This window comes from Chelonia mydas, chromosome 12 (assembly GCF_015237465.2).
Source record: "Chelonia mydas isolate rCheMyd1 chromosome 12, rCheMyd1.pri.v2, whole genome shotgun sequence".
NCBI lineage: Eukaryota > Metazoa > Chordata > Testudines > Cheloniidae > Chelonia > Chelonia mydas.
In genome coordinates, this window is record NC_051252.2 from 16,449,652 (window position 1) to 16,476,715 (window position 27,064).

A 27,064-nucleotide genomic window follows, 5' to 3' on the forward strand; every position below is an offset into this window, starting at 1 on the left:
TGTGTGTTTTGGGATAGATCAGTCAGTTTCAGACAAGTGTGAGAACTTCTTAAACATATTTGTATCGCTGAGATAATGGACTAACTTCACTGCTGGCTCAAGCACATATAATCATATTGAAGTTAACGGAGTTGTACTGGGTTATGCTAGCAGTGAATTTGGCACATTGAATTTGCAGATTGTAAAAGAGGCTGTGGACACTGAAGCTGATTTATTCATCAAAGTGGTTTAAGCCTATCTGGTTTTTTCTCCCTGCTTTCCCTCTTAAATCATTTATGCCTGTGTACCAATATGCAGCAAAATATTTAGTCTTTCTCTGTGATAATAAAGTATGACATTTTAAATGCCTATTTTTACAATGATTTTTATTTAATGGCAACTTCTTACAGTTTAGGCCACAGCCAGTTAACTTACAGAGTAGTAATATTGTGGGGTTTTTTTTCCAGTAGAAAAACTGTAGGAATAGCAAATTCACCATGTGCTGCCCTAGTTCGGGCCCTAGCATCCCCCTCTCTCCCTTTTGTCTCCATTCCCCTTGAGGAGCCCAGCTGGCGTGAGCTGGGAATTAGTGAGCAGTGATCTACCGGTACCTCCCCACTGAATCTAATCCAAGAAGCTGGCAGCCAGCTGAATCCTTCCAGTCAGAAGGGCCCATTAATGCAAGTCCCTAGAGAGGCTGCTTCTCCTTTGCTTGGAGAGAGAGAACCCCTGTGAATGTGGCTGACATCAGAGAGAGAGAGAGAGACGGAGGCTGCTCAGAATGAGGAGCGAACCCGAGTCTTCAGTATGGCATGCAGTAATGTACAATAGAGTAGATTTAAATAAGGAGCATATTATATGATTGCTCATACAAAAAGATATTAGGTGTTGGTTACAGGATGAGAATAGAAAGAATTAAAAACAAGTCTCTAAAAATCAGTGGATGAAACTTTGTAATGTTCAGGCTCCGCCGGGCTCTTACGTTCCTGTCTAACACAGGAACACTGAACGTTCTATAAGTTTAGGTTGCTTGTTGAGAATTATAGTACATTTCTGTCATGAGAATAAAATACTGTTTGCCTGCCATCAGTCATTCTGGAGTAGCAGGTTTGGATGAGTCAAGATGAGGATGCTGTGGTCGTGCTGCGTAAGGAGAGAAGGCCATCCTCCCACACAGTGCCGTGCTAGAAAAAATGCAGCACATTTTTGCTAGATAAGTTGTCTTGTGTATGATTAGAACACTCCACCAAGAATGTATAAAAATAAAGTAATGCAGATCCCTCTTTTCCTGGGATGTAAAGGCAGACATTTGACTAAGTATACTATGATATAGGGCATAGGTTCTTGTATTGATGATATCCTCATTAACTGAGTTTTTCTTTGAGAGCTATTCTACTGTACATGTGCTTTAATTTGGTGAAGCTGTTTAGTTGGCAGACAAGTGTATGGGTGGCAGCCTACGCAGTTGGAGGTGGGTTTTTTTTGTTTTTTTTGTTCAGTTATAATAATAGTTGAAGTTGAATCATTAAATGTTTTAGAGGGTAAATGTTTGTGTTTGGAGAAATGGTTCCTTTTTGCATTGCAGTGCTTTACCTACCCCTCCTCTACTCTCACAAGTTTTACACTGTTCTTCATTCAGGGTTCAGTTTTATATCAGACTAGTGGCATCTTCACTTAACTTGACATCTTCAGCATTCTCTGTGGAAGGATTACATTTGCACTCATTTTGTTCTCTATCTGGTGAACAATTCAAATTATGAAATATGCTAACTTTTTATGTATTTTCTTAAAATAACCATTCTTCTGTTCATTGTGTTTCTTTTGGAAAATACTGATTTATGAACTATTTTCTAAACCCTCATCTTTGAGCCATGGAAGTGGGAGCACTCTGTCATTACAGGCTTGGCTGTGCTGTTTTTTTGTTCCTGAAGTTGGTTTTCTGGTGATGACACACGCTCAAATCTCCAAAGATTATTATTAGTCTTTTTATTGCAAGTCTTTTTTTTGCAATTGGACAACATTGCCTTTCTAAGCCAATGAATATGGTAACAATCAAAATTTCTTGACAGATTCAACTGAGTATTCTCAAATCTGTTGCTTCTATTTCACATGGATGTTGAATTCTGTTTGCTTTTTCTACGTTACCGCTTTTGTGCAGCCTTTTAAATCTGTTTCAATTTCAAGAAAGAACTGAAAAGATTTTGTTAAAAGGAGATATTATTTAAAATCATTCTGATGCATCATTTAAAAAAAATCCCACCAAATCACAGGTGACCACTTAATACTGTAGCTCTTAGACATGTTTGTATTGCTTTGCTTCACAATGCATTTTATTTTGTTTACTTATTGTTTGTTCTTTTACAGTACAGTGAGTAGTTAAGCCTGCTAAAGAAAAGGGCCTTATATCAATGCTAGATGTTTGAATGTTCATAACTTACATAACAATGTGTGCTTCTCTTCCTCTTTCTCAAGCATCCTTTAAAATTCAAGAGACATTTATGTCTTTTTTTTTTGTTCAGCAGCTGATTTTTTTTACTGTAGTAGCAGAAGCCCACAGTGTTGTTGAGAGGCTTTGTCCTTATTTCACAGATGCACTGGGAATTGTTTTTAATCTCCTTTCTGCTTTCCCATTACAGATGGTGATGACGACCCACAACTCTCCTGGGTGGCTTCATCTCCCTCCAGCAAAGATGTTGCATCACCCACTCAGATGATAGGAGATGGGTGTGATCTCGGCATCGGGGAGGAGGAAGGGGGGACTGGCCTGCCGTATCCCTGTCAGTTTTGTGATAAGTCCTTCATTCGCCTGAGCTACCTTAAAAGGCACGAGCAGATCCACAGTGACAAACTACCTTTCAAATGTACCTACTGTAGCCGGCTTTTTAAGCATAAGAGAAGTAGGGATCGCCACATAAAGCTTCACACGGGGGATAAAAAGTACCATTGCCATGAATGTGAGGCAGCATTCTCTCGCAGCGACCACCTCAAAATTCACCTGAAAACCCACAGTTCGAGCAAGCCGTTCAAGTGTACTGTCTGTAAGCGTGGCTTTTCCTCCACCAGCTCATTGCAGAGTCACATGCAAGCTCATAAAAAGAACAAGGAACATATGGCAAAGACTGAGAAAGAGGTGAAGAAGGATGATTTTATGTGTGATTACTGTGAAGAGACATTCAGTCAGACAGAAGATTTGGAGAAGCACGTAATGACACGCCACCCACAGCTTTCTGAGAAGGCAGATTTGCAGTGTATTCATTGTCCTGAAGTATTTGCAGATGAAAATTCACTGCTTTCCCACATTCATCAAGCCCATGCCAACAAAAAACACAAGTGCCCTATGTGCCCCGAGCAGTTTTCTTCAGTAGAAGAAGTCTATTGCCACTTGGATAGCCACAGACAACCTGATTCCAGCAACCACAGTGTCAGCCCTGACCCAGTCTTGGGGAGTGTGGCGTCTATGAGCAGTGCAACACCTGATTCAAGCGCATCGGTAGAACGAGGCTCCACTCCGGACTCCACTTTAAAACCGTTGAGAGGACAAAAGAAGATCAGATCAGTGGAAAGAGAGGAAGGCCAGAACTGGTCTAAAGTCACCTATAGCTGTCCTTACTGCTCCAAGCGTGACTTCAACAGCCTTGCTGTCCTGGAGATCCATTTGAAGACCATTCATGCAGACAAACCTCAACAAAGCCACACATGCCAGATCTGCCTTGATTCCATGCCTACGCTGTACAACTTGAACGAACATGTCAGAAAGGTGCACAAAAACCATGCATATCCCATGATGCAGTTTAACAACATTTCTGCCTTTCACTGTAACTATTGCCCTGAGATGTTTGCGGATATCAATAGCCTACAGGAGCACATCCGCATCACTCACTGTGGACCAAGTGCTACCCCTCAAGATGGTAACAATGCCTTCTTCTGTAACCAGTGCTCCATGGGCTTTCTGACGGAAGCATCCTTGACTGAGCATATTCAGCAAACTCACTGCAATGTAGGAAACTCAAAATTGGATTCCCCTGTCGTTCAGCCAACACAGTCTTTTATGGAAGTTTATTCTTGCCCTTATTGCACAAACTCCCCCATTTTTGGCTCCATCCTGAAGCTTACAAAGCACATTAAAGAAAACCACAAGAACATTCCTCTGGCACACAATAAGAAGTCAAAAGCAGAGCAGAGTCCAGTTTCTTCTGATGTTGAAGTCTCTTCCCCTAAAAGGCAGCGGCTTTCTGCCAGCTTAAACTCAGTTTCTAATGGTGAATACCCATGTAATCAGTGTGATCTAAAGTTCTCTAATTTTGAAAGTTTTCAAACTCATTTAAAGTTGCATTTGGAGTTGCTTTTAAGGAAACAGTCTTGCCCTCAGTGTAAAGAAGATTTTGATTCTCAGGAATCTCTCCTGCAGCACCTCACAGTACACTACATGACAACTTCTACCCATTATGTATGTGAGAGCTGTGACAAACAGTTTTCTTCAGTGGATGATTTGCAGAAGCATTTGCTGGACATGCATACTTTTGTGTTGTATCACTGCACCCTTTGCCAAGAGGTTTTTGATTCCAAGGTATCTATCCAAGTACATCTGGCAGTCAAGCATAGCAATGAAAAGAAGATGTATCGTTGTACAGCCTGTAATTGGGATTTTAGAAAGGAGGTGGACCTTCAGATCCATGTAAAGCATAGCCATTTGGGCAATCCAACAAAGTCACATAAATGCATCTTCTGTGGAGAGACCTTCAGCACTGAAGTAGAACTGCAGTGCCACATCACAACCCACAGTAAAAAATACAACTGTAAGTTCTGCAGCAAAGCTTTCCATGCTATCATCTTGCTTGAAAAACATTTGCGGGAGAAACATTGTGTCTTTGATGCTGGGGCTGAGAATGGTACAGCTAATGGCATGACCCCAACTAATAAGAAGACGGAAGCTGCAGATCTCCAGAACATGTTGATGAAGAATCCGGATACTTCAAACAGTCATGAGGCTAGTGAGGATGATGTAGATGCTTCTGAGCCAATGTATGGTTGTGATATTTGTGGGGCTGCCTATACCATGGAAGTCCTTTTGCAAAACCATCGTTTAAGAGATCATAACATTAGACCTGGGGAGGATGATTGTTCTAGGAAGAAAGCAGAATTCATCAAAGGTAGCCACAAGTGTAACATCTGCTCAAGGACCTTTTTCTCAGAAAATGGCCTCAGAGAGCATATGCAGACCCACCGAGGTCCAGCTAAGCACTACATGTGCCCCATTTGTGGGGAGCGCTTCCCGTCCCTTCTGACCCTGACAGAGCACAAAGTCACTCATAGCAAGAGTTTGGATACGGGAACGTGCAGGATCTGCAAAATGCCACTGCAGAGTGAGGAAGAATTTATTGAGCACTGCCAGATGCATCCGGATCTCAGAAATTCCCTCACTGGGTTTCGCTGTGTTGTCTGTATGCAGACAGTCACCTCTACCCTTGAGCTGAAAATTCATGGAACGTTCCATATGCAGAAATTGGCAGGAAACTCTGCAGCCTCTTCTCCCAATGGTCAGGCTTTGCAGAAACTCTACAAGTGTGCTTTGTGCTTGAAAGAGTTCCGGAACAAGCAGGACTTGGTGAAACTGGATGTTAACGGCCTGCCATATGGCCTGTGTGCTGGATGCATGACCAGGGGTACCAACGGACAGTCTTCGGGCTTGACCCCCCAGGAAGTGAATGAGAGACCGTGTGGCAGTCTGAGGTGCCCAGAGTGTAGTGTCAAATTTGAAAGTGCTGAAGACCTAGAGAACCACATTCAGTTAGATCACCGAGACCTGACACCTGAGACTAGCGGCCAAAGGAAGGGTACCCAGACATCCCCTGTTCCCAGAGTAAGTACTGCTGAACTTTAGCATCTCTTATTACACACAATGTAGACCACTAGAGTAACTATACAAAGCATTTAATTATCTGAAATTCAAATTTTATAAAATTAATGGTAAAAAAAATATCTTTTGAGAATGACCTGTGCTATAAACAAAGCATAGCACTGCACAGGGAGAAAATAGTCATCACACAGATTTGTAGACTTCTTAGTTATGTATGGCAGGGTATCAGGGTTCATACTGCAAGCCTACCTTGAAGTTTTCAGCAGAAAGTTGAGCTATATGAACGATTCATTCAGAAGTCAGGGTTTGTGCATAAGTTTGAGTATTTCTTGAGTTTGCAGATCTGCAGAAACTGGGGAGACTTTCATGGAAAAAGATATTTTCAGTATCCAGGAGCAAGGAATTCTAAATAGTTCACTTTACCACATCCCAGGAATGAGTTAATTAGAATGGATGGTAGGTTTGCAAGAGGCTTGTTTTCTTTATATAGCCTCTTGGCAGAGGTGTCTACTTTATTTGTGGTGTTTGGTGAACATGTGACCAGGCACCAAATATGAGAAGGAGGAGATTGGAATGAAAGATTTAGTGAAAGACCCTCAAAACTTTGCATCGCCTTGCGTAAAATTTGAGTCACTGCTTCAGAGAGGTTAGTTGTCTTGCTATATGACCTTGAGAGATGGATATGAGCCCTGCTTTCTGGGGGCGGCGGCAGCTTTCCTCACTGTGTGTGTGTGTGTGTGTGTGTGAGAGAGAGAGAGAGAGAGAGAGAGACCTGGAAAAACCTATGGGTAAGAAAGATACTTCCTTACAAAAATTCAAAAAGGAAATAGAAACAGTATCTTTATGGCTCAGGTGCCATACTGGCCACATTGATACTCAAATAATTATTAGCAGCTGTTTAATCACCAGAGGATATTGCACAGCAGTATTTAACTTGTGAAATCTGGAATTGGTTTGTTTCCTTCCCTTAATGAAAGTAGTTTTCTTATGTGATGCAAAAATTCTTGTAGAGTGTACAGGTGATGTTCTTGAGAGAGAAGAGTTAGTTTTCACAGACTGTCTGCTGTCTTACATCTTTACTTTTAAGATTTTTGGCTAATTTAGTATGTAAGCAAGCCTTTAGAAGCCTGCTCATGAAATCTATTGTGTCTGCTGTTTATGGTGTCTTAAAATTGTTTGTTGAAATTTTAGTTCATGGTTGGGCCAGGTTACTTCTTACACTGTGAAGAACAAATGGAATGAGAAGTGAATTTGGGAACTCTTCTCAGCAGACCAGTAGCAGTGACAGGAATACCAGTCACACCACTCTGACACTTTGAATGAAAGATAATGGGGTGAGATTTTCAAAAGTATTTACTAAGGGAGCTGGGTGCCCTGCTCTTACTGAAAAATCCCAGCCATAGACTCCACCTTATATTAGTCTGCTAATTAAAGTACCCCCAAATGATTCTTGGTGCAGTGGGCAATAACAGAGTTGAAGATGCTTTTAGAGTACACTGAGCGAGCAGTTCAGTAAATGCAAGAAGACCTCAAGTCCTGACAGTGCAGACAGAATGGGCTCAGATAGAGCTGTTCATAGTGCATCCTGTCAGTGATTCGTAGATTGTGTCAGCATCCCAGGTTCGATCTCAATGAAAATTTGTTTTGTTTTAGTTGCTTCTTTAGTACAACTGGATATTGCTCCCACTGGGACAAGTGAATATGTGACTAGACCTGCCTCCAGCTGTGATATACATCTAATTCTGCAGAGGAATAAAATAAGGAATGGAAATATCCCTTCCTTCAGCATGATGTCTCTTGAGAGTTCAGCTGAGTCTCTGAGTAGGTCACTGTCTTCTTTCTACTTCTCAGTTCTTTATTTCCTTCTCAATTCTCTGAAACAGACCTATTCTTTTCTGTGGGACTAATTCCTTTTTCACATGGCTGTGCACACAGCCTAAAATATTTCATGCTCTTCCCCTCATCTGTCAGGAGTGGAATACATTGCTGTCTTCTACTCTAATTTCTTGCTTTAACTCTCTCTTTTCAGTGAGAGCTTCCATACCTGTTCTCTCAGGGGAGAGTTTAAGTTCTTCAACAAGGTAAATGCTTTGAATTTCATCCCGCAAGGGCAGATTTTAGTTCCTTTGTAGAAGATAATGAAAAATCAGCATTTGTGCCTACACCACATAGCACCTTAAACAGGTGCCTATGGCCTGCAGCCTGCACATATGCTAATGCCTGAAACCTGTATGGTGTATACGCAAGTTACTTGGAATAATTCATGATTTTACCTTTACTGATCGCTTCTGTACTTGAACAGTGATATCAGCAGGCTAAGTAACTGTCAGTGCTTCATTTTGGGGATTAAACATGTAGATTGGGTCTGTTAAAATGTTTTTATAGCACAAGGATCTTTAAAGAATTATGCTGTTTTTGGAAAATAATAACTCACTGTAGTATTTTCAGAATAGAAGTTTGTTTACCTTTGCTTGTCGTAAACAGGCAGTGGGGCCAATAGACAATCGAGGTGCTAAAGGAGCACTCAGGGAAGACAAAGCTGTTGCGGAGAAGCTAAATTAATTCTTTGCATCGGTCTTCACTTCACAGGACGTGAGGGAGATTTCCACACCTGAGCCACTTTTTTTAGGTGACAAATCCTGAGGAACTGTCCCATATTGAAGTGTCAGTAGAGGAGGTTTTGGAACAAATTGATAAATTAAACAGTAATAAGTCACCAGGAGCAGATGATGATCACCCAAGAGTTCTGAAGGAACTCAAATATGAAATTGCGGAACTACTAACTGTTACATTACCTATCGCTTAAATCAGCTTCTGGACCAGATGACTGCTGGAGAGCGGATGTGACACTGAATTTAAAAAAAAAAAAGCTTCAGAGGCAATCCTGGCAATTGCAGGCCAGTAAGGCTAATTTCAAAACCAGGCAAATTGGTTGGAACTATAGTAAAGAACAGAATTATCAGATACATAGATGAACATGATTTGTTGGGAAGAATCAACCTGGCTTTTGTAAAGCGAAATCATGCCTCACCAATCTATTAGAATTCTTTGAGGGGGGCCAAAAAGCATATAGAGAAGGAGTGTTATCAGAAAAAACAACAAGGAGTCCGGTGGCACCTTAAAGACTAACAGATTTATTTGGACATATGCTTTTTTGGGTAAAAAACCCACTTCTTCAGATGCATGGAGTGAAAATTACAGATGCAGGCGTAAATATACTGACACATGAAGAGAAGGGAGTTACCTTACAAGTGGAGAACCAGTGTTGACAGGGCCAGTTCAATTAGGGTGGATGTGGTCCACTCCCAGTAATTGAGGAGGAGGTATCAATACCAAGAGAGGGAAAATTGTGAGACCCCTACCCAGAATTCACTTACTACAAGACAGGCCCAACAAGGAAAATAACAGAAAACCACGGGCCATCATGTACAGTCCCCAGCTAAAACCTCTCCAGGACATCAACGATCTGCAACCTATCCTGGAAAATGATTCCTCACTCTCACAGACCTTGGGAGGCAGGCCAGTCCTCACTTACAGACGGCTCCCCAACCTAAAGCAAATACTCACCAGCAACTACACACCACACTAACCCAGGAACCAATCCCTGTAACAAACCCCGTTGTCTATTCTGTGCCCATATCTACTCTAGCGACACCATCAGACGACCCAACCACATCAGCCGCACCAATCATGGGCTCATTCACCTGCACATCTACCAATGTGATATATGCCATCATGTTTCAGCAATGCCCCTCTGCCATGTACATTGGCCAGACTGGACAGTCTCTACATAAAAGAATAAATGGACACAAATCAGACATCAGGAACGGTAACATACAAAAGCCAGTAGGAGAACACTTCAGTTTCCCTCGACATTCTACAACAGATTTAAAAGTAGCCATACTTCAACAAAAAAACTTCAAAAACAGACTTCAAAGAGAAACTGCAGAGCTACAATTCATTTGCAAATGTAACACCATTAATTTGGGCTTGAATAGGGACTGGGAGTGGCTGGCTCACTACAAAAGCAATTTTCCCTCTCTTGATATTGACACCTCCTCATCAATTATTGGGAGTGGATCACGTCCACCCTGATTGAATTGGCCATGTCTCCACTTGTAAGGTGAAGGAGTACTTGTGGCACCTTAGAGACTAACAAATTTATTTGAGCATAAGCTTTCATGAGCTACAGCTCACTAACTTCCTTCACTTCATGTGCCAGTATATTTACACTTGCATCTGTAATTTTCACTCCATGCATCTGAAGAACTGGGATTTTACCCACGAAAGCTTATGCCCAAATAAATCTGTTAGTCTTTAATCATAGAATCATAGAATATCAGGGTTGGAAGGGACCTCAGGAGGTCATCTAGTCCAACCCCCTGCTCAAAGCAGGACCAATCCCCAACTAAACCATCCCAGCCAGGGCTTTGTCAAGCCTGACCTTAAAAACTTCTAAGGAAGGAGATTCCACCACCTCCCTAGGTAACGCATTCCAGTGTTTCACCACCCTCCTAGTGAAAAAGTTTTTCCTAATATCCAACCTAAACCTCCCCCACTGCAACTTGAGAGTGCCACCGGCCTCCTCGTTGTTTTTGTGGATACAGACTAACAGTAATACTAATACTTGGATTATCAGAAAGCCTTTTGGTCCCTCAACAAAGGCTCTTAACCAAACTAAGCAATCGTGGGATAAGAGGGAAAGTTCTCTTGTGGTTCAGTAACTGGAGAAAGGATGGGAAACAAAGGATAGGAATAATGGTTAGTTTTCACAGTGGAGAGAGGTAAATAGCAGGGTCCCCCAAGGATCTATGCTGGGACCTATGCTGTTCAACATATTCATAAATGATCTGGAAAACAGGGTAAACAGAGAGGTGGCAAAGTTTGCAGGTGATACAAAATTGCTCAAGATAGTTAAGTTCAAGGCTGACTGAGAAGAATTACAAAGGTGGGTGACAAGGCGACAAAATGGCAGATGAAATTCAGGGTTGATAAATGCAAAGTAATGCACACTGGAAACCATAGTCCCAACTATTAGTAGAAAATGATGGGGGTCTAAATTAGCTGTTACCCCTCAAGAAAGAGATCTTGGAGTCATAGTGGATAGTTCTCTGAAAACATCCGCTCAATGTGCAGTGGCAGTCAAAAAAGCTAACAGAATGTTAGGAACCGCTAAGAAAAGGGGATTAGCCAAAATGGTCAGGGACTCAATCCCATGTTCTGAGTGTCTTCAAATGTCTGACTGCCCGATGCTATGGCTGGCTAACAGCAGATCATTCAGTAAATGGCCCTGTTCTGTTGTTTCCCTCTGAAGCATCTGGCATTGTACAGTGTCGGAAGACAGGATCCTGGGCTAGATGGACCATGAGTGTGACTCAGTTTGGTCGTTCTTATGTTCTAAGGTAACTAGGCTAGGTGGATTGAAGAAAATCCCTCTTCTCCAGTCTTGTTGGCATGCTGTACAACAGGTAAAATGCAATTCTTTACTCAGGCTGTTGTAAGTATACAATACAAGCTGAGTAGACTGCAAGAATTACTACTCTGACTGCAAGAATTACTACTCTGTAATTCTTGATCACTTCTACATTTCTTTTTTTAAACACTCTATTGATTTTGCTTTTTAACACAGGAAAGAACAGTTGAGGCTTAGAAAAAAATATAGTCATAGAGAAACTACACTGAGATTAGATTAAAAACAACAGGAGCACACATTTCAGTAAGCAACAGAATATATTGATGTCCTTAGTACAAAAGTGGAAAGGAAAGGATGTGTATAGATATATAAGGTACTCAGAGTGCCCCGCCCCCAAAATCACACTGCCAGTTATGCTTAAATCAAGCAAGTGAGAGTTGAGGCTTTCAGAAGAGACCTTGGAAAAACTTAAAAGTGCAGTAGAAACCCCCAGGGCAAATGAATATAGGGATAGTTTTTTAAAAAAAAGGTATTAATAGCTGATGGATGAAAAGAGAGGGGAGAAAGAAAAGATACAGCAGGAAAGAGAGAATCCGTTTATACTGTTTCTAGACATATATGTTTATAGTAACCGTTGGCACACTTCCCCTTTCTGAAAGGGTAAACGAGTGTTGTTTTTGTTGTGTTCAGTGTGGATGTTTCTACTGATTTTTTTCAAAGTTGGTTAGAGACAGCTGGATGAGGATCAAGAACTGGAAGAGTTAGGTGCACTCAGAGATCTTGTGACAGGTATTTTCTACCAATCAAAATAAATTAGAGAAAATATGTACACCATGTAGTGTAATGCTGCATTCTCTGCTTGTTTATCAACTACCCTTGGAATTTGAAATATATATAAGGAAGTATTATCTATGTAGTCATCTCTTTCTGTCTCTCTCAGGTGTTTCTAAGGCACCAGTCTCAGTGGCATCCAAACATGGCATCCTACAAAGTTATTTTTGTTTGTGTCAAAATCATAAATGATAGAAATTTCTGCTTTCTGTTCAGGAAATGTCTGCATCTGAGGCCTGCATTAATAGTTTTCAAGGCATATCAAGCATATTTCATTCCAAATATCATCAAGAGGGATACATAAAATAAGCTCTAGTTGTAGAATCTTACCACTTTCTAAAATCACCACTTTCAGCAGTATTTATGATTCTTATAGCTTTTTTTGAATTATTTCAGAGACAAATAAGGCTAAGGTTTCCTCATCTAGGAATTTCTTAATGTTTCCTTCTGTTGAATTTGGGTATTGTATGTTCTGCTCTAGTACAGCCCATCCTGAGGACTCTGGCTGCTTTCCCTTTTTTGAGCCCTTTTATTCTGTCTTGGTCATGTTAGAATTAATGCTTTCATTTTTCATTACAAACACTGTATATCAAGTCTCCGTTTTTCTAGGAAGTGGCTTCATTTGTGAATAATCATTGATAGGCTCTTACACATTTGCTGGAAAAAACAAGCGTGGCTAACGTTTTCATCCAGAGGGGTATGCCTGGTTGATTTAGTTTTGAGACAGATGATGTCTGGATGCATATTTTTAATACTGGAGAAATTAAGTTCCCACACTCAAAAATGTAGCTATTTCTTCTTTATGGCACACATTTCTCATAATTTTATTGCTGTAGCTTAAGCTACAGTTGCTTAACGTTGACAGTGGCAAACACTCAGGACTTCAGTTCAATAGCCATCTTAATTTGCATTGTTCTATATGACCCACCTAAAGTAAACATGTTAAGGGAACAAGTTGAAGAGACCTGGAAAATGGGGTGAACAGATCCTGTTTTCTGCTTCATCACTCAGTTCTCTCTCTTCCCTACTCTCTTCTGGGGTATAGTTTCTTCCCTATTTTTTTTTCTTTCTCTCTTCCCTTGTAAAGCTACCTGAATGGAGGAATGTTTTCACTACCTATGTAGAACAGGATTTTACTTCCAGGTTTAAAGGGGGGCAGTCTGGAAAACCCTTGGGAACAATAGCCATTTGTGGGGGGAAAAATACAAGACCCCATCACCCAAAAAGTCTTATGTTGTTGTTATTATTTATTATTTATCATTCTGTTATTCCATGCCAGAAGAGGATTTAAGTTTCTTGACCCCATGAGGAATTTAAGCCTGCTCTTGAAAGTCAAATCATCTCATTCAGAGGTGTGCTACATGCATCCCATTAGCACCTCAAGCATAAGCTTTCTCTTAGTGAAGTTTGTTCAACAGTTTGTCATCATATCCACCCACTGATTCCAAAATTCTCCAGAAGTAAGTGGTGTATGTTAACAAATAAATATGAAGATCACAGGATCCATGATTCCCACAAGAATGGCAGTGGCGGGTTATTCCTGATACTATGAGTAAGCTAACTTTGTGGGTTTTTATTAAAAAACATGCCTGCTGATATTTTTAAAGGGAATTGATAATAGGCTATAGAACCGTTTACTGCTAGGGTATAAGTACAGGTGATCACCACAAAAGGCTGTTTGGTGGCCTTCTGTGTGTGTGTGCACATCAGCTGAGACCAAGGATTGAGTTGAGATGGAGATTGAAATGTACCCTCTCACTCCAAAGGCAGTCTGTCCAAGCTGGGATTTTTGTATGTTGGCTGAGTAGTATAGGGAAGTTCGGACTCACTGCCTGGGTTAGGATAAACAAAACTCAGTCTCCAAATCTGGCAATATATATCTTTCACAAGCACTAAAATTCACAAGAAAATTCTTTATAAATAAATACGTGTTAATGTAATTTTAAAGGTCTGAATAATGAGTTGAGCTGAACCAGTGTCCTTGTTAACTAATGAGTTAATTAACTGATGAAAGATTTTAACTAGAGGTGGATCTAAATCAACACCCTAGATCGAGACTTAAAAGTTTTTGGAGGAGGGGAAGATTTCACATTTTGAATGTGGCCATTTGATTTTTCCAATGTTTTCTGAGGTGAACTTGTGAGTTAGGGACACCTGTGTGTGTATGTGTATGTGTGACTGTGTATATGCACATATATATGTCTACCTGGTTTATGTAGGTAAGTGTGTGTGTTTGCACTCATGCTCAAGCGCTGGGACGAACTCCTGGAAAGCAGTGCTTCAGAAACCCAACCTTTTTTCCATTTGCACCCCACATTTTAGGCTGGACTCTGGGAGGCGGGGGGAGGGGAGACATTTCTGACTCATCTGGTGGTCTATATCCAATCCAAACTATTTCCCTCTGCACAGGTGCTGTTGGCTTATTGAATCAGTTTTCACCCAACAGCATATTGTTTTATCCCATTATCATATTTTCTCTCATGTTACTACATTTAAACCAACCATAATGATTTACAACATGTAAGGCCCTGTGTGTGTACCAACATACATACACACTATGTACAGTATGCATTGTGTGTACATAAAATTCATATAAACAGAGATACAAGGTGGGTGAGGTAATATCTTTTATTAGACTAACTTTTGCTAGTGGAAGAGAGAAGCTTTCAAACTACACAAAGCCCTTCCTCAGGTCTGGGAAAGATACTCAAGAGTGTCATAGCTAAATATAAGGTGGAACAGATTGTTTAGCATAAGTAAAACACGTATTCTAAGGGACCATTCAAGGTAAAGTGTCCTGTTAATATCCCTGCAGTCATAAGACAAAAAAGTGGGGTTAATGGGTTACAGATTGTTGTGATAAGCCATAAATCCAGTGTCTTTATTAAGACCATGATTTTTAGTGTCTAGCAAAGTAATGAATTTAAGCTCCTAGGCTTGTCTTTTGAAGGTGTTGTACAGGTTTCCTTTGAGGACGAGTACTGAGAGGTCAGATATGAAGTGATAGTTTGGTGAAAAGAGTTCACCCATGGGTGATATGATGTTTTTGTCTTTTATCATTTTTCTATATAAGTTCATTTGAGAGCATAGTGATTATCTGCTTCCACCAACATAGTTGTTATTGGGACTTTTAGTGCAATGGATGAGGTACGCCACATGTTGTGATAGGCAAATGCAGGACCCATGGATTTTGAAAGGTATGTTGTTGGGGATATTGATCACCGTAGCAGTGGAGATATGTCTGCAGGTTCTGCATCTGTTGTTCTGGCAAGGTCTAGTGCCACTTTGAGTTCGTGGGTCCTGGTCTGTGGGGAGCTTGCTTGATGATGAGCTTGAAAAGGTTGGGGGGTTATTTTGAAGGCCAGAAGAGGGCGGGTTGAGGAAAGATTTCTTTTAAGATGTAGTCTCCATCAAGTATGTGTTGTAATTTTTTGATGATACCCCATATGGGTTCCAGTGTGGGGTGGTTGGTGACAACTAGGGATGTATGGTCAGAGGCTTTTCCCCCCCCTGTATTGAAGCAGGTTCTCTTGGGCTATTTGGATGACCTGTTCCATGATGTGATCTACTTCTCTGGTGTGGGGTATCCGTGTTTAGCTGTGATGCTCTGAGTTCCTTTCCAAGATCTGAAGAAGAACTCTGTGTAAGCTGAAAAACTTCTCTTTCATCAAACAGAAGTTTGGTTCAATGATTGATATTACCTCACCCACCTTGTCTCTCTAATATCCTGGGACTAAAACGGCTACAACAACACTGCAAACATATAGACAGTTGCACCTGTTATTATGGTACCGTGCCATGTTCATTAATCTTGATCTCCAACCTGTTGCTGAGGTGGAATGTAGTAATGAAAATACTGGTGGCACCTATTTTTTTCTCTCCTCAGAAAAGTGTTGTAGGAAATTGGCTCCCGTACATGGAGGGCGACGCAGTCACCTGCTACACTCCTCCAAATCCTTGGATTTCTTATTGCTGCCCCGGAAACTGGGTTCAACACCTGGGCTTAGGGGTGGAGGGAATGCAACAAGAAATAATTTAGATATTAAAATATACACAAATGTAAATAATTCAGAGTGCTGGGGAATTAACTACAAAAGTGGGATTCTACCATTAATGGCTAGCACTGAGAACGTGGTGCTTGGTTTGGTTTTGTTTTTTTAACAGTGACTAGACTCACACTTATGGGGCTGTCCACAATAGGAGTTGGAGAGGCAGGCCCTGAGTACTCATGACATAGTGTGATAGCAGCAGAAAGAGCCACTCCACAATATTACTGTGGTAAAAATTTCTTCCTAATAAACTCTATGCAGAAGGGGCCCAGTTTTTCTAAACTGCACGTGCACAAGTGCTTGTGAAAAATGTGCACCTCATTTGTGTGCTCTGTTGCACTAATTAAGCATACGTATTAAGCACGTAGTTATGCATTTATGTTTTAGATAATCAGTGTTTGTTCAAATGTGCATGTATTATTTACTCATACCCACGCATGAACACATTTTAATATTTCTACATACTTTACAAATATCTAATCCAATTTATCTTTTATAGGCCACATTAGCTCCCCTAAAAATGGCATTGGGAGACGTCGTAGAGAGATCTGTAAATCTGCACAAGTTTAGCACTGGTGTTTTTTGGTTTAACTTGGAATTCCTAAATTGTCGAGTGCATTTTATTCTCTGCAAATTATTTTTTGGATTCTTCCCTGTCACACTGCCAGAGTACACACCACTGTCAATCTGAGTACAAACCACATTTTCCCTGTTTGAATAAATGGCTTATAATTGCATCTTCACACTGTCTCCTGGTTTCTGCAGCTAAGCCTCATTAGTATGACATTATGACACAGAAAACACACAACAAACAGTGTAAGGAAATTATTTCTCATATTACTGTAGGATTTCCAAGATTTCTAATGGGAGACCTGTACAAAATATATTCACACCTTCCTTTCCCCGAGGTACAACTGGTCTTAGGCCTATTGTACTTTGAGTTTCCCTCAGTACAGTAAAAAAATTTCAAAGTTGATCTTTTTCTGAAAGCAAACAGATCTCCTTTTAAAAGTATTTTGTTTCCATGCACAGAAGTTTGTACTGCTCTGGGTAAAGTATCAATAATAGAAGGTTTATGTCATAATCAAGTTATCAGGTTTTCAAGTACTCAGCATTGAAACTGTGATTTAGACTATCGTTTGAAATTTTTGCTTTGAGGTTAAAGCCCTCTGAAGGCAGGATATTAGTACACCTTGAGTTTTCATTCAAAACCCTGTGCAACCTTGGTATATGGAAAAAGGGGTTAGGTAGGAGAGAAATGTTCAGCATATATAATGGACCGTATTTTTAATCACATCTGCTCTATGCTACAGTACAGTTTTCTCTAATCTCTTTTTGGTTATTAAACAGAAAAAGACGTATCAGTGCATCAAGTGCCAGATGACCTTTGAGAATGAAAGAGAGATACAAATCCATGTTGCAAACCATATGATTGGTAAGAAACTTTTTAAACCAGGCCTCTCATGGGCTGCTTGTTTTTGTTGCTCTTCTTGAACTTCACTATTCTAATCATTTGTTAATATTCATGCTGGTTTTTTTAAACTTTGAGGGCAAATGTTTTAGATGTAATGATTGTTCATTTCAAAGCTTTTTAAATGTGTGGTTGTAAAAGTGTTACTGCTGAGCTTTTTCTACCCTTTTGAATCCTCTTGTAGCATTTTCACTTATATTAAAATCAAACTTTTGACAATATCTTACATTTTATAGCATAAATTTTCCTCTATCCGTATAAAAAGTACTTGCCAGTTGTCAACCACTTAGGAGCAATTATGCTTCAATTTTGTATGTCATGACATTGAATAGATTTAATGGCTCACATTTTCCCAGTTAAATGTGATGAATTCCTGAGGCACATCGTCAAAACAAAATGCTTAAAAAGTTTTTTCAGTGCTTTTTTTTTTTTTTCAAACAGTTCTGGACTTTAGAAGGTTCAACTTTTCAGATGTTCAATTTTTTGTAAAGCAATACCTTGCTGAGATCCCTAGCATAACAAGCTGCAGCCAAGTGTTATTGTAGTCTGAAGGGTTGTATTTCTATTGCAGCTGTATGGTCATTTTCTGACAATTGCAAAGAAGTATTTTTTTCCTATCTGTACAGATGTTATAAATATATGTGATGGCCCAAGAGATCAGTTTATTTTGATGCATAGATGACAAAGGAGTTTCTTATACATGTCACTCCAGGCATATGTTGTAAGAGATCCTTCAAGGACCCTACAGTGCACTTTATGTGTCCCATATGTTCATGTGCAGCATTTATCTTAGATAAGCATAATGGTTTTCCTAGAACAATTTTACATTTAGGAGGCTATTCTCCTCTCAATGCAAGTATGTAACTGCCATTATCATTAATGTGAATTATGCACAAATATTGAAGGGAGAATTAAAGACTGACACAAAGATTAAAAAAACCTCTTTATAAATGCAAGATATACACTGTCAGTCACAAGAATTTCCATAGTAGTGCTAGGCAAGAGTTTCAAGTCTGTCAAACAGAAGATAAAGATATCTAAGAATGTTAGCTTTTGTACCAGGTGTTAATGTAATCTCTTGTTTGCAGACTTGAAGGGTGAGATCCTTGCTAATTGGACCACAGTGATCTTAAAGTCTTACCTGCTTCCTCCCCCGTCCCCCTACTTTTTGTTAAGAAACCTGAAAGAGAGGTCTCCTTCGGAAAGCTGATATGTACTTTTAACTTAAGACGTAAAACAGAGGTTGATAATTAGTGATCTGAAACTATGTAGTGCATGGGATTCTGCTATCAGTGTACTGTTTGATTACAGATGGAACTTTTTTATGCTATTTGAAATAAGTAACTTCTTCCTTTAACTTACACACACATAATATACACTTCATACATTAATTATTGTACCACCAAATTTCTGCTGTCTGCAGTAATACCTTGATTGTATATATGGTAAAGCTTGAATTCCAATACCAGAAGTATTGGAAACTGTAGCATTGGTAGAGTACATGTGGAGCTGAGAAAAGTGTAGTGCCTCTCTCTGGGAGGGCTGCAAATGTCAGTTCCTCAGAATTGTAAATAAGTTACAGTGCAAACTTCAGAAGACTGTAGAAAACTACAGGTACATAGTCCCAGTATGGGTAACGGATTTCAGTTCCGTAGGACTAAGCTGTGGTAAATACTAGAGTGTGCCAAGGCACAAATTGTGTATCGCATCCGATATCAAAGGGCCACATGCTTCCCTCCCTTGAAAAACCTATAGGCTGGGAGTGACTCGGAGGAGCTCCACAAGGTTCAGCTCACAACTGTCTTTCAGTTGGGTTTAGAAAATCAGAGAAGGGTTGAAGAATAGAAACTTGGATGGGAAACCAATCTTCTCTCAGGCCCTGTAGATCCTGAGCAACTCCACAAAACTCTGAGGCCCCATCTCACCCAGGAAGCAGAGTTGACTTAGGGGCTGTTCTACCAGTGAGTTTACCTTCAAGGATATTGAAGGTATGGGGAGAGCAGTTATAGCTCATTCCACCACCAGGGACTCCCGCATATGTTTTTAATGCTAATCCAGTATTTCAGAGGCATGAATATCATGGATAGTATTGCTCCTCTGGTCCGCTCATAGCCCACCTACTCCAAAGTTTGCACAGCCTGTGTTGTGCCTGTCCTATGGGCGAGGAGCCCTAACAATGCTTGTTTCACTCCCCTTCATATACTATAGCAGAGGAGGGCATATAGCTCCTTATTATTAAGGTAGCTTTACTTATAATAAAGGTAATGGGCTAAAGAGTTTTTCATTTTACAAATCTAGCCCAGATTGGTGGTGATGGAAGGGTAGTTACCGTTCAGTAGCCTCTGAGAAGTGAGTTGGAGGTCTTGCTTGAATCCCAGTGGACCAAAGTCCATATTACAAAAATCACCACCATGAATTGTAACTTATTCAGAGCCCTGACAGAGAAATTAGGGATTTAAATTGGCAAGGAGAGTGCCCATCATAGCCTCCAAGTCAGGATGGAGGCACACTGGTGCAGTAGTGTGCCAGGGAAGCTTGCATTGCTGCGGCCCATGGTGCGTGTGCTCAGTGAGTAGAGGGGCTCAGTCACTAGATCTGACAGTCCAACATCTTTCAGCGGCACTAACTTTTTTTCATACTCTCACGCACACAAAATAAATGAAAAGTGGCTTTCTAAACTCATACTTTATTCTTTTCAAATAATAGTCAACAAAACGATCTCTGCCTTGTAATGCAAGACACCTCCGTAGCATGGTTAGATAATTACGTGATCACGTCTTACAATTTAGTTTTTAAACAGTGCCAAGTATTTCATCCTGTTAACTGGGCTCATCTCCCTCTTCTGCTTCTTGGCTGTCTACTCAGGAGTTAGAGGCCCTGGTTGTAATTCAGTAGAGTAGATTGAAATTTTCAAAGTAGTATGGAGGAAATTTTCAACACTACTCCCACGCACTGCTTTGAAAAATTACCCTTCTGCACTCTAGCCCTTCATATCCTGTACCCAGCCACAGAAGCATATTGAGTCCCATGCAGAGTCCCTGGTGACTGAACAGACTGGATACATCTCTGGGGCAGGTATATGGTAAATGCTTTGTTTTATTTTAAGCTATGAGCTGTAGGAAGGTTTTTCGCCACAGAGTCAGGCCCCTTTCGTCATGATTAGTTAGGAAGGGGTCTGGGGTTTTTGGGGTGGAATTTTTAGAGAGCAGAAGGTCTTTGAAACATTCCACTGATTGGTGCTCCTTTGAAGCATTTCTGTCCACAGAGAGAGGGGAGTCCCCCTTTGAAACATTTGCCAGCATTGGGGAGTCTACCCAGGAGTATATCAAAAAATGTCTGTAGTTCTTGCAGTCTCTGTACTCCTTACCTCCTGTTGTGCTGACCTGACCATGTTTCAAGTGTTTCCCCTATTCCCCCACCAACCACTGCCTCTGATGTGCAGTCTCTATTAGATGCCTAGGAGGATGGCATGCTAAGCAACTGGCTCCACCGGTGGGGGAAGAGAACATCCATGACAACAGCAAAAATTACGGAAAGCTCTTAATAGATCTTTCTCCTACGGCTGAGGGAGCAGTAGGACACTTGAATATTCAATAATTTGGCCACTGATAGGTCCTTGTGCCACGTTTGTGGCAAAGCATTCCCTCTAGATTTGTCTCTCATTTTATTTATTTATTTATTTTGGATTTTTTACTAGGCTAAGATAAGGTGTCCAGTCAACATATTAATTTTTTATAAGTACACACACAAATATACAGACCAATCATCTCTGTATATTCTTCCCAGCCCCTCCCAATCAGTTACATGTATGATGATCAGCATTCTTCTGGCAAACTATTTTGAGAGCCATAGAGTGTAACAATGGGCAGATTATTGTAAACTAGGATGGTCTCCAGAACCTGTACTTAATTTGTGTTGGGGAATACATAAAGCAGGAGGCCCAGTTTATTCATTTTACAGCTGTAGGGGACAATAGTGGCAGTTGTATTGAAATAGCTTTGTGGTCTGTATCTTGGACTGCTTTATAGACTTAGGGCTTGTCTACACTTACTGGGGGATCGATGTGTGGCAATAGATGCATCGGCGGTCGATTTAGCAGGTCTAGTGAAGACCCACTAAATTGACCGCAGATCACTCTTCCATCAACTCCTGAACTCCACCTGAATGAGAAGCACAAGGGGGGGTTGACGGGAGAGTGTCTCCCGTTGACATAGTGTAGTGTGGACCCCATGGTAAGTAGATATAAGTACGCTGACTTCAGCTACGTTATTCATAGAGCTGAAGTTGCGTAACTTAGATTGATCTCCCCCCATAGTGTAGACAAGGCCTTAGCATCCTCTGGCTTGGATGATGGGGAACTACCAAATTACCTAATTGTAATGATGAACGAGGCAGAAAGAAATTTCAGTGCAAAAAACAAATGGATGTTGCTGAGCAATGAGCTGCAGTGTGTTTTTAATGATATTTTTGATTCAGATAACACAGGATCCCAAACATACGTATAACCTAATCTGTGATAAAATACCACTGATCCCTCCTGAATATTGTGTTTCAAGTTGTGGAATTGTTTTGCCAGAAACACAGACACATACAGAATGTATATCATCTACATTTTTTCTGTAAATTGACACAAGTATTCTAAATAAAACCGTGACCAAAAATAAGAATAATTAGTGTAACAAATTTGAGGCCAAACCCAAAGAACTCGGATAATGCACAGACTTTAAAAGGCAGCAGTGTGAGGAAAGTTGTTTTCACATGTAAAAGAGCTATTAATTGATAGACCACTAAATCACAGAGATAACATCAAGAAAGCAGTTAAAAGATTTGAGATTTCACAGTCAGAATGTATCTAAGAACCTTTTGGAGGATGAATCTCTTTGTTATAGTTTTCATTGATTCAGCTAATAACATAACTGTCCAACCCAGGTATTTGTATGGATGTAAAGCTAGTTATGGTTTTATACTGCTGCCCATCACTGTACTATCTGAGTATATGTATTCATTGTTAATACAAAGTGGATCCAGATATAGAGCTTACCACACTTTACAAATGGCATCTGCATAGGTGGAAGTATTTGCCATATGCATTTCCTTCTAGGATACAAAGACATTTCTATTGTTAGGGCCTGATCCTGGGAAGTGCTGAGTCCTCTCAACTCTCATTGACTTGGGAGCTGAGGATAGTCAGCAATTTCAGAATAGAGATCTTAATACAATAATGTATGTTAAAGGAAGGCATTAATTCTGTTTAAATGTTCTATTTTTCTTATGCACTGTCAGTTAAACATGCGGCTTGAATTCTCAGTTATTTAAATTTGCAAAATTTTGAAAGGTGCTTGTTGGTAAACAAAATTCCTTTCCATCCAGTCATGACATTGTGTCAAATGACTGAGACAAAACTGTCTGATTCTTGAGAGGGAAACCCTACAGGCCTTTGGCCAAGTATTCGGATTTGTCTACACTTACAGTGCTGCAGCAGCACAGCTGCAATGCTAAGTGACGATGCTTCCTACAATGAAAGGAGAGCCTGTCCCATCGGCCTAGGGACTTCACCTCTCCAAGAGGCAGTAGCTATGTTGATGGGAGAAGCCCTCCCATCTACACCAGATGTTGGTGTTAGGTCGGTATAACTGTATTGCTCAGGGGTGTGGATTTTCCACACCTGTGAGCAACGTAGTTATACCAGCATAGGTTTGTAGTGTAGCCCAGTGCTGAATTAAAATGTATACATGGTAGCAATGATGATAACACTGGAACACAGTGTCTTTGTAATAGCTTTCAAGTGTTAAGGCAAATAAAAAATGTGCCAGATTGTTTCTGAAGCATTAAATGCAAATGATCAATGATAACATATTTCTGGACTTAGCGGTTGAATGTGTGAATTATTTATGAACACATTAAGAATTCAAAATATATTTGTAAAACTTGCATATTTTTAAAGCATATTTTAAGTGTTGCTCTTTTAATGCACAGTTGCAAGCACAACCCTTATACATTAATGTAGTATTTGCTTTAAACATCTAATTCTTTGTGGATTTCTTTTAATTAGTACTGGAATCACACGTTAAGGTAGCTGTCTACTATTTAAAGTTGGTTTTAGGAAGGAAAAACTGGTATACAAACCTTTATGAGCTACATGCATTCTGTTTAGAAATGCGTATTTGGGCCTTGATTCTCATTTGTGCTTTGCCTATATAAACCTCTGGGTGTGCATGGAATACTGTTGCCCTAAGTGGGGCTCTATGCCTGTGTAGGCATCTGTCTGCATGGAACTTGTTGCAGGATTGAGAGTCTTAGAATGCAATATGTATTATATCTATAAGCCTAAATGTAATTGTTGGCCTACCTAAAGCGCTTGTTTTGAGTTTTACATTAGTTCTCTGTTATTGTTAAATAATGATTCATGTAGATACTTAAATAACACAGTGGTGAGCGTGGTACATATGTATTAGGAGGATATAGCACTGTAAATGTACACAACTGATAATTAAACTACAGTATTAATAGTTAATAGTGTAGTTTCATTCAGGGCCAGAGCTCAAACTCCCATTGACTTTAGCAGGAAATGTCGGGCCCTAATAGAATCCAATAGCTAGTTGGCTTCCTATTTTAAAATGGTCTTCATAATTGTACATTTTAGCCCTCTCTTTTTTCTGCCACATGGAAAATTTGTTGCCAGAAATACTAATAGCTTTGTCATCCAGATACACAGTGTAGCTATGTTTCAGAGTAGCAGCCGTGTTAGTCTGTATTCGCAAAAGAAAAGGAGTACTTGTGGCACCTTAGAGACTAATAAATTTATTTGAGCATAAGCTTTCGTGAGCTATAGCCCACTTCATCGGAATTAAGCTATGGTCTCTTACAATTGTTATCTATGCATATTTGTCCCTAGAAATTACTCTATTTCATGAAAATGTATTTTGTTTTGCTTGTTTATCTACCAGGAAAGAAATAGTGTTTTCCTTAATATATTCGTTCGTATTTTCCTTTTGCATTTTTTCGTTTCATTTACACCTTGCATAATAGTAGTTCAGTTTTCACTGACATTTTTATAGCTGCTATGACAACATTCCTGTTTTGCATGATACATGCATAATCGTCTGTGATCACAGTTTTATATTGCTTTCATTCTCTCTTAACCGTGTTAAGAATCCTTTTTGCCCTTCAACCCAATTTTCATATGCAGTTATGATTAAACTCGTTTAAACATTTTCCTGGTAGTTTCATATTTATTCATAAAGAGGAGCAGTTGATAAAACACCTTTTCTGTAATCAGTCTGAGTTTTAAGTCTGATGTGTCTTCAAAGTTATCATTAGCAAGCATCTCAATCAATTCACAGTCTTTCAACATCTGTTAACTAGTGTGGCAAAAATGTCTCTTTCCAGTAAACTTTCATGTGTGTAAACTGTGATATTTTGATGCTGTAACTTGTTCTTCACTTTAGTGGTATTGTTAACCTTGAAAATTATTGTATTTTCAAAAACAACAACAACAACCCTCCCCCCAAATCAAAAAAAAAACCCAGAATTGTATTTAGCAGTCTGCAGAGATACTTTCTGCCTGCTTCTTGGATTATTTGTACATGTGTGGGCAAATATCTATGAATATAAGTGCACACAGTCTTCACAGAGTCCCTCTCCACCAACCCTGAAGTTGGAAAAGAAGGTAAGTTCTCACCATATGAAATTTTGGTTCTACCTATGGGTGGCAAAATTACTCAACTCTTTCCCACTATAAAGGTCAGCACCTCAGTTTCCAATCAGACCTTTCTACCTTTCTCCTGATTTAAAAAAAAAAACAAAGAATCAGAATCTTCCTATAAACAAAGCTCCATCATTTTCAGGTCTGTTCTTCAGACTTTTCTAGAGTGATGCTGCAAAGATATCTTTTGCTCTTTACATGAATTTGTTTATGTCCTCACATTTGAATCCTGCTGCTTTGAATTGTACAGAGTTTTGCCTTCAATGGCACCATTGCTTGCTTAAGAAATTAACCAATTTACTAAATAATTGAGGTCCTAAACAATAACAAAATGATTTCTTTAAAGCGTGGCATCTGACAGTATAATTGTATATGAGATATTTGATTTCCCTTGTCATGAAGGATTTCACTTTGAAGTTATATTTTCTCTATTAAAATGTTTTTCATATAGTTTTCTTTTTTATTAGGAAAGCTTATAGACTCTGCATCACTTTTGGATAAAGATGCTGAAAAGAACCAATTTTTTAGACTAAATTAAAACTGAATTAAACTTCATTATCTCTAAACAGTGAAGAAATTAAGAATTAAAGATAGCATTCATCAACAGGATGAATACTTAAAAAACAAAAAAAAAACCCTAAAACTTGACATTAGGTTCCCTTTAATCAGTTCGTGCTACCATTAATTGCATATGAGCAAGATTGATCTAATCAAAGGGATAACCTCTTCCTGTGAAAAGATTGTCATTTCTGTGGTCATAAAGTATGTAGAGAAGATTGTAGAGGTCCTAGAACAGCAGCAGTTGCATTCTTTCTTCGTTATAAAGGGGCCATATTGTACACCATCACATCTACAGGTTCCACTGGTTGTTTATACTGTAATTCTATGTACAGCTTTTGAATCTTCTTTGTCCCTGTAGCTTTGTACCAATTCTGTCTTGAAATCTAGGTGTTTATGATGTTTTAACAGGCAGGTTGCTGTTAACAGACAACTAATGCTTTTTCTTGGAGAAAGAAGATTTCCCTGTTCTTCAAGTCTTGCCAAACCAGTGGTGCAGTTTTTAATGCCTTTTCATCCAAAGCTGCAAGGAAATCAGCTACCATTTCTGTTTCTGCACTAGCAAGATATCTGGGCTTACCTAAAAACAAACAAACGGGGTGGGAGGCAGTGCATATTTGGGAAAATTTAACATCTTTGGCCAAAGTTATAAAAAGTCCATGCACCATTCATTTTATCTCTTTGGGGAGGTGTGGACACTGTTCCAGTCTACCCTGTCATTGGACAGTGGGAAGAGAAAGTGCACAGTACTAGAAAGGTAGATCTAAGTCCCTTTCTTGCTAATAAGAACACTGATAAACAACACTTACTAATAAAAAACATGTCCGTGGTTTTAAGTACCTGCACTCACTGACTTCAGAGGGAGCTGCAAGTGCTCAGCACTTCTGATGATCAGGTCCAAAACGTTTCCTTCCTTCCTTCTCCTGTTATGGAAAACATCTGTATTTGAATAAGAGGGTTATCAAGTTATGTACACTGAAACTTGTCTGATCATCCAATGGACAAATCAGAATTTTTGCCTATTAGATATAGGTCCAAATTCATTTTCAGTGTAACTCCATTTACTTCAAAGGGATACAGTTGGTGCATTGCCTTTAAATAAGGATCAAATTAAATGGCAGTGCAAATCTTGGGGAGACTTTAACCTGGTCCTTTAAGTGAAGAGACTGCCCATTACAAATGGTCATTAGAGCAAATTTCA

General features: G+C 39.7%; 1 protein-coding gene across 10 annotated transcripts in view; it reads left to right on the forward strand.

Annotated features, from left to right (window-relative positions):
- The window catches only part of ZNF423 (zinc finger protein 423), a 317,131-nt gene that overhangs the window by 200,838 nt on the left and 89,229 nt on the right, over positions 1–27,064 (forward strand). For all 10 annotated transcript variants that reach the window (XM_037877860.2, XM_043526243.1, XM_043526245.1 and 7 more), the window contains 2 exons: positions 2,616–5,839; positions 17,480–17,564. In XM_037877860.2, coding sequence (XP_037733788.1) covers positions 2,616–5,839; positions 17,480–17,564 — 3,309 coding nt within the window. The remainder of the gene's footprint in view (positions 1–2,615; positions 5,840–17,479; positions 17,565–27,064) is intronic.